Source organism: Barbatula barbatula, assembly GCF_947034865.1.
Source record: "Barbatula barbatula genome assembly, chromosome: 15".
In the NCBI taxonomy this organism is placed as follows: Eukaryota; Metazoa; Chordata; class Actinopteri; order Cypriniformes; family Nemacheilidae; genus Barbatula; species Barbatula barbatula.
The window spans coordinates 7,083,656-7,096,581 of NC_136778.1; the positions used below are offsets into that span (position 1 = coordinate 7,083,656).

General features: G+C 38.9%; 1 protein-coding gene across 2 annotated transcripts in view; it reads left to right on the forward strand.

Annotated features, from left to right (window-relative positions):
• The window catches only part of nbas (NBAS subunit of NRZ tethering complex), a 149,309-nt gene that overhangs the window by 114,395 nt on the left and 21,988 nt on the right, over nt 1-12,926 (forward strand). The window contains exon 52 of one of the 2 annotated variants that reach the window (XM_079475560.1): nt 6,070-6,910. The exons of the other annotated variant lie outside the window; for it this stretch is intronic. Coding sequence (XP_079331686.1) covers nt 6,070-6,336 — 267 coding nt within the window. The 3' untranslated portion in view covers nt 6,337-6,910. Of the gene's footprint in view, nt 1-6,069; nt 6,911-12,926 lie in introns of those variants that run through there. 2 annotated transcript variants of the gene reach the window in all.

Consider the following 12,926-nt stretch of genomic DNA (forward strand, 5'->3'; position numbering starts at 1 on the left):
TAAAGGTGTGTGTGGGTTTATGCACACATTTTATGCTTTGTATTTAGTGCTACACATACTGTAGATACAGTGCCACTCATCTACATTGCAGGCACATAAACACGCACACGCTTGAATGTAAGAACCCCTGGAGAGCAGGGGGCATTTTATTCTGTATAGATGCGTTTACTTTTATTCTGAATTTTATACGATTACGATCTGAAATATTTATGGTTGTGGTGTGTGTCTGTGTGCATGTTTTAGAGTTGCAGTGTGATCAAAGGTGCTTCATTAACCTCACCGCTTTGCTCTTTAAATGACATTTCTCCATTCAAAAAAAACATTTTAGTTTGAGTTGTTGCCAGGCATTGATCTTTTGGCCCACAGGTTGTTGAAGGCAGTATATTCAGCCACAATCAAATATTGTTTGTTCAGCTTAGCAAGTCAATTTCAGGCATTTTCTCTCTCTCCCTTCCCGTTTCTGTCTCTGCGCGCACACACATACAGTATAGACAGTGGAAGTTACTATCTTTATCATATATGGATATGTTGCAGGATGAGCGGAGACAGATACACTTGGTGTGGTTGTCAAAGTTTGTGGAGTTTGTTTATTTTTTATTCTAAAGTGTTCAGTGGGGTATTGTGCTTTAACTAAGGGTTCTCAACAGGTGGTCTACAGTGGTACTCAAGGGGGTCTTCCAATTATTATTTGAATTGAGGAAGGAAAAACACCTATTAAAAAAACTGTGATAAGTTGAACCAAAGTTTAAAGTCCCATTGAAATGAAAAATTACAATGCCCATTTTTTTCATAAGATATTGCAGCGTTTATTGTAAATAGTTTTCAATGTGGGTAATTCTCTTTTGAAAATTCATGTGCACTCATAATCTTCCGTTAAAATCTGAAAATTCACTTCCTTTCCTGTAATGACAATCCATTTTAGTTGACGTATGTAAGACGGCTTGGGCGGGGCATCCGTTAACTCCTCCCCTTCAACTGTTAGTCTGATGCCAGTTCCATTTCAAAATGCAAAAGGCTGTTTTTATACTCCAATGAAATAACAGAGAAAGACTATTTTTCTGTTTCGAAATTCCTTTTCACTTGGAAATGCGTCAAAATACAGAAGTAAAAACAATCGCAACTTCCGGTTCACAGGGACTTTAAATGCTAAAGTGGCCAAATCCGAAAAAGACACATAATTGCAGCACTCGCCTTGTCCAGCTGTGCAATCGCAGTTGGCTCCTAACACAACCCAATCGTGTCTGACCATCACCCATGGCGTCATTAGAGAGTCATTTAGTTTTTTTGGGAATGTTTAACCTGTAAGATTAGTGATATACTGTAGCTATGCTGGCTACAAACAAGAACAGCTAGGGTCGATTACATTAGCTAACAACACAGTTGACTTACCCTTTCAATGACGAAAAATGAGGTTAAAGCCGGCAGACTCCAAAGTTGAATATCCATTACAAAATTTACGTACATTTTTACCACTCCAGTCTACGGAGTAGGATGATGAAAAGTTGATGATGTAGTTGTAGATATTAGAATCCTGCAGGTCAGGAAAGCTATCCGTTTCTTTATTGATACAAGTTAAAAGCACCCCGAGGGCATTATTGGGATCTGTTATGGTAAATCGATTAAGTTTTGCTATTCACAGGTCTCTGTCTTTTTGAATTGAAGTGCGCAGTGAACTCTGTTGCCTTGAAACTCATGCTGGCACCATTCATTTCGTATCCACTCCTGGCTGTTCTTGCCTGCCAACATGGCGGTGTAAACAGAAGTCACGTGACTGCCGGAGCTCTATATGCAATATAGCCATAGAATTAAATGCCTTCCAAAATTGGCTCCCCGTCAAATATTTTCCTGTGTATAATTTGTACATTTTGTACGATGTACATTTTAGAATAATATTAAACTCACCAAAATTAGGAAGTAAAACAAAGGTAACTCTGGAATTGTGGTTGTAGCTAAATACATAAAACATATTTTAGGATCTTCAGTTTAGTCACCTTTTGCCTAGAGTTTGCAGAAATAATTTCTTGTCATTTTGTCACTTAGCTTCTTGAGGTCTCATCCTGAGATGCTTTTTAAACAACATTAACACAGTTCTTTCATCCATCTGTTCTCATATTGCGATCCCTGAGTTCGTATTGGCTGCTTGTTCTTCATTATTTAGTCGAAGACATCCACCAACATATTTGCTAAATTATATTTTTTTATAAAAAATACATTTTAGACATTTAAGCAAACACTTTCAGATTTTTATATGATAATGCGAAACTTTTTACTCAAATGTTCCAAATGTTTTTGACTGGTAGTGTATATAGAGTATAGTAGTGAATAACTCAGTAGATAATGTCTTTACAAAGTGTTTTATAGGAAGGTTATACTTGTATTTATGCTTATGTCATATTTTATATGTACCGTCTATGTTTGTTGGCCCGTAGCTCGGCATGGCCAATGAAGACTAAACTCCATTGCCATCATGTCATTCACTGCAACCTTCTCCAAATTGGCAGCAGTTTAGAAGAACATGTCATGAAGCATCACCAAGACCTTCACTGTTCTCGTCAAGATAATGATTCTGATAAAGTGCTTTCAGTAATGGAACACAAAGTATTTGAAAAATTACCATCAATGAGGGTTCATATATATCACCTGTCATCCCTTCACACACCTGTAGCTGAATATCGCAGAACTTTAGGGGTTCTGTGTCATCTGTATGCGTTTTTATTCTTCATTTTCTTTTTTTCCTCTTTATCTCTCTGTGCTATGCTGTCCATCAGCCAAGAGGAATTTCATATATCTGCTCTCTGTCTAACACACACACTCATTGTTATGCCAAGAACTCACAGCTGGCCTTTATTCCATACATCCGTTGCCTTTCTCTCTCTCTCTCTCTCTCTCTCTCTCTCTCTCTCTCTCTTCTTTCTTTAGGGTGCATAGACCTGAACAAGTAGTCATCAAAAAGGTGATGAGATCTAACACAAGTGTTTTTGAGTATATCTGTGCAAATGTCAGTGGGCTTCTTAAACCGTACATATACGAGGAGATCAGTGAAGTGAATTCCATTTGCATCTATTCTCTATCTCTCTCATTTAAATGCTTCTCTCTGGAATGATCAGAAATGGAGTTTCAATCAGGAGAATGATGGCTCTCAGCTTTCTGGTGAATGGAGGTGATGAGCCGTATATCTTAAAAGCATCTTATCGCTCTTTCATATTCACATCTTTATCCAGTGAAATGAAGAAAAAATGAAACAATTGTCGTTTTTTATCATCGGCGTGCATTGAGGCATTACAAGACCTGTGCCAACCCTCTGTCTCTATCTTTCACTTTGTTTCAGTTTAAAGAGGCTTTTTTGTGACGACAAACGATATTTGTGCATTTATTCATTTATTTCTCTCTCTCTCTCCCCCCCCCCCCCCCTTAAGCTGTTTTTCTTTCTCTTTGTTTTTCTTTCTCCTTATGAAGTGGTTTCTACAGTTGGCCGATCTTTCTTCACAGTTCAGCGCTCGACATTTTTGCTCTGACTGTCTTCATGCTTCTCCATTTCTCCATCATCTTCTTTTTTGTCCCCCTCCTCTGTCGATTTCTCTGACACGCTCTTTTCCTTTCTTTTCACACACTCTCTTTCTCACATCACACTTGCTGTTCCTCTACCCGTTCACTCCGTCTGAACTCTTTAAAGACTCTCCAGAAAAAATAAAGAGAGAACAATATCTCGGGGGTTTGGGCTGGAAAGTAACTCTTGCGTTATAATTGAAATAAAGAAGAATGATTTTTGGTTTCGTGACATCGACAAATGAGATGATTGATGTTTTTCTTATTGCTGTGCTCGCAGCATGTACCAATGGCACAGGTACATGCTAGGTACAGTGCAGCTTTGAGTCTGAATGAACAGTGTTAGTGTATTTGAGTTTCATCAGATGCTGTTAATTTTACACCGAGATAAATGTTTTCTCTTTCTTAAGATGAAGCGATTAAAATGGGCACTAATAATATCTCAAGAACGACCCTCTTTTGTTTCAGACCTAGTTTCTATTAACCATTTCATGCATACATTATTCAACAGAATTTTTATTTTATTTTACAAACATTTAAAACATGGTGATTTCACTATGTGTGGCTTCAAACACATTTTGATGTCATACAGTAAACTATAAAACTGCACACTATTTGCATAAAGATTTGCGGTCTTGCCTTCAGCAGAGTATGATTAGAAAATTTTGACCTTATGAAAAAATACTACAGTATAGAACTATATTGAAATGTAGTATACAAATTGTATTATTAAACCTTATATTATCTACTTTAATCAGGTTCAAAAACACTGTAGTATCTAGGAATTTTACCACAGTTTACTATAGTAAATGCTATAGTATACCATAGTAAATACTGTATATACTACGGTAAAGTATAATGTACTGAAGTAATTTGATCAACCTTGATGTTTTTTATATTCATTAGTAGTCAAGTTCGAAAACACTATAGTATCTATTCATTTTACCACAGTTTACCTATATTAAAAACTGTATATACAACATTTATTTGTACGTGAGAGTCGACATAACAGACATGAACCCATTACAAACTAAATGGACAACAACTAATGAGTTTTTAAATGGCAGTTATAGATATATGAAAGGGGATTAAAATGAATTATCCATGTTGATTTAGAGAACTCATTAGACTTTCAAAGATCTGTCCACTGACATCATGTTTCAAAGGGTAATGACCAAGGTTGACTGTTTTCTCGCAGAATCTGTCATGTGACGGATGATAAGTCTTGAATACATGAAGGATCTCAGATCATTGATATACATAATGGTACACCCATTATACCTCAGAGAGCTTCAATTACCCATCTTCCGTCTTTCTTATACTTTTATCCTAAATAAACAATTTTTTTTAGAAGATGAAATTGTTGGCAAGATTAGAATGAATTGGTATCAGATGTGTTTGTGTCAAGGCCATAACCATCATATATCCTTACAGCGTGTGCTGTGTATGAGTGCGTTTGTGTAGACACGTACAGAACAGATTTTTTTTCACAGGCTTTAGAAGCGAGTGCGCGGTCAATACAGTATATATAAACTCAGTTTGGGTGTTTTATATCAGCTATTAACTTCGCGTCACATTTAATACAAGAACACGCGCAGGCACAGTCGAAGGGCATCATATGTCCTGGCGTGGGCTCGGTTTTAATCAAATTTAGCACATAATTGATTTTACACTGTGCTGACTGCTACAGTACCTCGCCTCTGTGTTCTTCACCTCTAAAGCCAGCAGATGAATAATTTATTGTGAAAAGAAGAGAGCGTTGCCGGGGAGACAAGGTGCTCCCGGTCCCTCCGAGCAGGCCGGGGGTCACAGAAGGCTGGGACAGCTCTGTGTCCGGGCTCATTTATATTGTACGTGACCTCTTTCAGACATGCAAGTGCAACACGGCCACTAAATAAAACACACGCTGATAAACAGATGAACGGAATACGGAGGGCCCAGGGGAAAATCAGCCGTGTTCTGGCGGAGGCGATGAGATTCAGTTTGTTTATTAGTGTAATAGCTGCTCTTACTGCGGGCTTATTGGTTTATAGGAACTGTTTACAACAGGTGTGACACAGTCATGAACGCACGGAGCTAAATACAGGTGTATGTGGGGTTCAGAAGGCTTTGTGATCACACTGGGAGAGTAAACCAGTGCCTGATGCATCCTTGTCTCTCAATTTCTTAGCTGTCAATCAAATTTGTAAAGCGACGTAATGTTTCTGTAATGTATCTGGTTGAGTATTGCGGTAGCCTGATGGGTTCGATCCTCTGGGAACACGCATACTTATAAAAAATGTATATCTTAAATGCACTGTAAGTCGCTTTGGATAAAAGCATCTGCCAAATGCATAAATATGAATGTACTGTACAGTATGTGGCGGTGAAATGTGAACACAAGATATTCCAGGCTCGCCATTTATACTCAGATCATGTGACCAATTTATAAAAATTCAAGAAATTCAGTTTAAATTGGAAGGTTTGTTTACACATTTACCAGAGCATTTATTGAAATGCTATTGATTTTTTCTTTCTGTGTAGGTGACTGAAGATGTGTGTGACCCTGAGCTTCTGTCCCTGCTGTTGAATGCCGGGATGTTGATCTGTTGTGTGGACACAGCTCTGTATTCTCCTCTGATCTCTCACATGCTAGCTCGGGGGGATTGGGATGTGGAGAAGGCTGCCCGAGAGCTCCACCAGGCCGGCCACAGCACTCAGGCCGGCTCCTTGCTCCTGTCCTACCGCGGATCTCACCCAGGGCTGTTCACCTTCAACAGCGCCCTCGCCGTCGTTCGAAAATGGCTCTGAGGGAAGCATGTGGGTACACAATGATACAGAGGGATTGTGTGTGACTTTGAGACTGGCGTTCTGTGCGAGTAGGATTTAGTTAGATATTATTGGGACGTTGGCACGAAATGCCAAAGTCAGTCATAATTAACCTGAGCTTTAACATATCAGACTTTGCACTGGACTTCCTGTTGGCAAAGGATTCAATTCACTTTCTTTTTTCTTCTCTCTCTCCTGAATGAAGCCTGGTGACACGGGTGTAATTACATTACTTTGGCTGTTTGGTCACGCTAGCCCGCGCTAATAATCATTACAGGCTAGAGTCAGAATTGAAAACGCCGCATGTGTGCTGACGGTGGGTTCGGGCGTGTATGCGCCACTTCACAGATGGCCGTTCCGTGCACAGCTTTTGCTCTTTTGTAAGGTTATTCATTATTTTTTGGGCCTTCGGGCAGCTTCATACACATGATTCTTTAAACACGCGCCTACGGATGCACTACAAACTGTGGGGTCATTCAGCAGTAATGTGACTTATCTGTGCATTTTAGGTGAATTTGTCATCAGTATTCAATAAATGTATCACATTTAAAACGTGTGGATACGTGTCTTGCTTTAATCACTGGTGGTTTAAATATTTTCCTGAACTTTCCTGTAATACCTTACCTCAAATGCTGTACTGGACGAAGAAAATATGCTAAAGTAAAAAAAACGACTTGCATTTATTAAGAAGGAATATAAATATAAGCAGTAAAAGTATTAAACTCAGAACATAATTCATCTCACACCACTTCACTGCAGACGTGAATGGTGCTTCAAATCGTGCCATAAATCGTGCGAAGCATGTACATTCAAACACGCATGTCAAGTGACATGTCAAGCACAATGCTCTTTATCAGACCTCAGATCATTCCTGAGAAGATATTCCAAAGAGCCATTACATTTCTAGGCGACCACACATATGATTTTACCTGCTGGATGATGAAGCACTGAAAAACAAAATGATAAAAATCCCACAGACTTCGTATTGGAGGACATGAGCCACATATAGATGATCTACTGTATATATTGACTTTGTTACCTCCTAGCAACAACAGCACCGACAAACTGCATTCACCTTTCTTGTTAAAATGTAGTCAAAGCTGCTACTGCTGAATTTTGAAAACAACTTCCGTGTGTTTTGCTTTCTTAGCAAGCTGTAAATTAAAGTCTCGGCTCTCAAGAGATTCTCTGTCAAGGGAGAAAGATGCAACACATGTCCTGATTAGCAAATGCATAATAGTACAAACATCAGCAAAGTCATTATCTCTTCTTATTGTGACTCATAATTATAACTGATATTGTTTCTGTAATGCCGCCGTCTTTGAGTTCTAGCTCAGAGTAATTGCCTGTACCAAATGTGCGGGACGACATTGGCGCAATGTGTTGGCATCTGTGCCGTGGGGAGGTTGAAGCGGGAAACGTTTGCCAAGGGTATATTTTAAACACAAAGAACATTCATGTCAATAGATGCATGCCTGCTGTTCCACAATGACCACTATATTAGAAACCTTTTATTTATAGCATGCACCGTTTCTGTGTTTGTTAGACATCATGTTTTTGTAAATCATGTTCAAGTACCCATCAACTGCTATGGCTGTTTGTCTTCAAGAAACCAGCTTGCAGTACACCTCAATCATTCTTAAAGATTTTTAGGAACACTAGCTGCAAAACCCATTCGAAAAAGGCCTCAGTTTCACTGAACCCTTGAACTCCTCTGACTGCATAATCCTATCCTCAGTGCATCTACAGTAGATCCACACACGCTGCCCTGTGGACCCTATTACGCAAATAAAAACCACGGAGGGAGAACCGAGGCTGTGATTGTATCCTTCAGAATAGATTTTGACGTCATCGTTCTCTACGGCGTTCTTTTGGAGACAATAATTACACCAGCTTACAGGTAGACGGTACCTCATCATTAGGTGGCTGTCAACCTTCTCGACAGCAAGAGGCAGCGTTCATTAATTTGGCACACTTATGCGGCGCACAATGATAATAACAGACGATGAAGCTGACAGCCATGTTTTGCATAAATATGAGATTCCGCGTGACCTAAAGTCCCAACAGAAGTGATTGAATAATAAGCTACAATTGAAAGCGTTTGCTCGCTTTTTTGTTTATGAGGGCTATGAAGAAGACAGTTTATGAATGCTAGTTTTTGCGAGTTTTTTATCTTTTGGTTCTATAGTATCTGCCGTTGATTAATAGGCTTAGTGATGTAATAAAATATGATGTTATAAAATACTTGTGTTTTTCTGTCCGCACTAAATGAGATGAAATTGTTTCATCTCGTATGAGGATTATTTGCGATGAAACAAAACAAGTTAAAATCAAATGACAGTATCTAGCAACAGCGTTGTTTTTACAAAGTGTCTCCTGACAGATTCATGAAGATAAAATTTAACGTTTTAACTTGACCTGCTTTATTCTTTTGATGTTAAAATCTGTCAAATTCACTCTTTGATGCTTCAGACTTGAGGAACAAACCTTCTTCAGGTGCTTATGTCTTTCAAATGTAAATGCAGACATCCAATAGACATCTGTCAGATGTCTGTGTGCTATCAGGGTAGTCACGTCCGAGATGAGCAGGAAGATTTTCAGAAAGAGAAAAGCCAAGAATGTTCCTTATGTGACAGGCCAGTGGAAAGGTTATCTCTCTTTCTCAAACAAGCCATTTAACACGTTCACTACAGGCCTGCGCGCAGTGCGTTTAACAAGAAAAGAATGTGACAGCAATTAAAGAGAAAGGGACAACACAAATTTAACAGATTCAATTTTTGTTTACTCCGATGCCCCCGCGTAAGTCACCGCAGGGGTAAGTCCTTCCTACAAAGATGCGTGTCTACATCCCTGTCTACACACATTTGCTATCAGGCTGTTGACCCCCTCCAGAGAGAAAGAAGAGTGAAATGAAAGATTGAATGTTGTTGTACGAGAACAGGGAAAGAGAGATGAGAGAGACCAAGATAAGGGTGAGCGCGAGAGAGCGAGAAAGGACTCAGGGATGAGAGGGAAACCACTTGACAAGACATGAAACAGTGGAGATTAGAGAGGCTGAGAGACAGAGCACAGCAGGTCTTCAAAAACTATACACACACATACATACAGAACTTTACACAAGCGCCGCTCGGTGAGATACCTTTGCTTGTATCATTCCGAAGGCTTTCTTGGCAAACATTTCACAGCAGACGTTTAAGAGTCTTATACATAAATCTATACAAATGTTTTATCCAAAATAATTGTAAAACATTTTATTAATGTGTCTCACTAATATCCGTTGAAATCATCAATAACGTTACAGTTCGAATGACAACACAACTGTCTCATGACGTCATGGAATTCTTTAGTGAAGATCAAGTGTCACGGCGGTCTTGTTGTCCGAATGCCTGGTATGAAAACAAATTTCAGACTTTTTTTATTGGACTTTATTTCCCGCATGCGGGACTTCATCATGGTCAACCCAGAAAGAAAGGACACTTTTTGGAGTATTGTATGCAGGCCAGCAGTAATGTAAGACAGTTATTTCTTTATTTGAGATTGTAGTTGATAGGTCTGCAGTCAGAATGTGTACAAGTTGATTTCTATGTGCTGTTGCCATGCAGCCTGCAGTTGTGTTAAATCGCGTGCCCATGGTTTATTATAAGTCGATGTTTGGGAGGTTAAGCTGCCGACGCGTAAAACAGATTGTGCTTGGGCTAAATGCATACCCATTACACGGCTCGTGTGAATGCTTGATTCTGATTGGCCAGCCGCGACATTTGCTGGTTTGTTATTTCCAGATAACAACCTCTCAAAACCAATAACACACGGTAATACGGAGGCAGCAAATAACTTTGACAGTTTTTTTTATTTACAAATGATTAAACCAAATTGCCTGTTCGTTACAAAACTGAAAATAAACGGCTTTTCCTCCTGTAAATATTTCATGTGGCAAGTAGCCGTGTAATAAGTGGGATAATGTACAAGCAGCCGGCTGTTATCATGAAATAAGCCCCTTCGTTGAGATGTCAGGGCTTATTTCTGCGATAATGACCGGCTGCCTGTACATTATCCCTTACATATAACATGCGCTTACTGTATGTGTTTTGTTTTTATGCCGTATCTAATAATCACACTGGCATCCTTAATTTTTGATTCCCTTATTTATGAACATTAATTGTAAACACCGGAATCTTATTATGCCACAGTCAGACTAGACTTTGAGCATGCAAAATTTGTTCAGACGGTGTTGCGAGAATGGGCAGGGGCTATTCCTCCAGCCTGGCACACCCCCTGCTCGTGATTACATTCCTGCTGCTATGACGTGAACGTTCGTTAATCAAAATGATTAATTGACATGAATAGGAACTTGAAGATTATGCTGGAATAGACGTGAAGTTGCTTTCAGTTTTATTCCATTTATTATAGTTTCATTGTTGTATTCTTTTAGCACTTTTTAATTAAATTATATATTCTATATTGTATATAATATTTCCTTTCAATGAGCAGAAATGTTCTGTGTCATTTGACAGATTTTTTTAAGTGCAGTAAAAAACCTGGAAATGTACAAGTTTGGTTTAAAACATCATGATCTAAAAATCAGATGGAATATTACAGTTGGATTTGTTTAACCGTGCATAACTAAAGCTTTTGGCTTCTTCTTATGTTTGTGTTAAGATACACATGCACTGTGAAAAAAACTTAAATTAACAGAATTTTTGATATTTCATGTATAATCTCAAAACATTTTTTATTTAAATTAAAATATGGTCATAACCCATCAAATTACTGAAAAATACTGCAAATGTACAAAACTTGTGATTTTACAGGAAACTAATATTTTACGGTAGCCTATATTGTATTTCTTGCACCCCAGCTGCCAGTAAATCTTCGTTTTTTATTGTATTTTTTGGGGGCATTGTAAAGACAAGACTAAACCGTGCAATATTAAAAAGAGCTCACAACCTCTTTCTCTCCAGCAATGTGTGTCTGTGTCAACATGAGACAGGCATGTTTAGTGTAACTTTTTACTGCTTTTCAAGCTGGCCAGGTACAGTACTTACAGCTATAGCTGAATCTCTGATCAGTTGCCATGGCTACACAATTTTTTTAACTGCGAGTGCCAGTTCGAGAGATGCGAAGTGATTCCCAGTCCTGCCATTAGAGTGACCAGTTGGAGTTGCGGTATGTGTGAGCATGTTTTTATGTATTCTGGTTTGTGTCCGTGCGTACCAGGTTTCTATGGCAGCAAAAGCAGGTGTCATCTTGTTATCACAGCTCCACCGTATCCCTGATGACCTAGAGGCTGCGAGAAACAGCGAGGTATCCAAATCTACTTGTCGAAATATACAAAAGTGTCCATCGTCTCAAGCTGTAGCCATATGCACAACACCAGCATGTGAGGTAGAGAAGGAAAAATGGCCCAAATGAGGAGAGGTTTTGTAACAACAAAAGAGAAATGTATATGTCAAATTAAGAGAGATGTTGCTAGAGTTTGGGCTTCTGGCTTTAATGCAAAGTTTTGAGAGCGTAGGGTAATTAAAGCTGTGGGGAAAGTGGCAGAGAGATGAAAGAGTGGGATAGGATCTCTGAATGTGTAAGTAAGTGAACCTGGGGTGAGCTTATTTAGTTAACTTCTGCCCTACTACTGGGTGACACTCACAAACAGAAGCAAGCTCTTTTATGTAGAAGGGTTTGGCGTTGTCAGTCTATTTCTATCAGTCTGTTGAGTTCACAACCTCGCCCTCGCCCTCACACCCGCTGATGTACATTGGTTTGTCTTGTAATGTCAGAGCGATGATAAATTGAAACCTAGAAAAAACAAGATTCACTTGTTCATGACATCGGAGTCATTTTCCAAATGCTGTTATCCAAATAAAAATGATACAAACACAGACAATTAATCATAAGGTGACAAGTACAGTTTCACAATTATAAGAACTACAGTTTTGCTAGACACATATAGAAGCAATTACTTGCACTTGTTTAATGTGTGTGTGCGTGAGAGATTGAAAAACATTAGGGAATTGCTGTCTTGGAGATGCGTGGCATTGTGAGTCTGTGCATGTGTGTTTGTATTCTTGCACCGATTAACTGCTAAAACCAGTGACTCTTAAAACAGTGAGAAAAATATTTCACACTCCAGTCAGCCCTCCCTTACACCTTTCTCTCTCTCTCTCTCTCTCTCTCTCTCTCCTCTCTCTCTCCTCTCTCTCTATTGTGCATGTTCTCATCTATAAATCAGATATAAACAGTGTGCTAGAATGGCTTTATCCTAAGGCACCTGTACAGTTATGTTACAAAAGATCTTAAAAGCAGTCTCAGGGAGTGTTACACAGTATACGGATAACCATATACTTGCGTTCAGATGAATAGTATATTTGCTGATATTTAGTGCAAGGGCAATCTTACTCGTGTTTTGTTGCTTAGTTAACTGAGGCACTTAAACAGCAGATTTGAAAATTAGCCCTCTATTGCCTCAGGGTAACAAACCCATTTCCATCACTTTCCATTTTAAGCACATTATGCATATAGAATGGTAATGAAATAGGTCATGTTGAAAGGATGACTTTGAAACAATAATTTAGTCATTT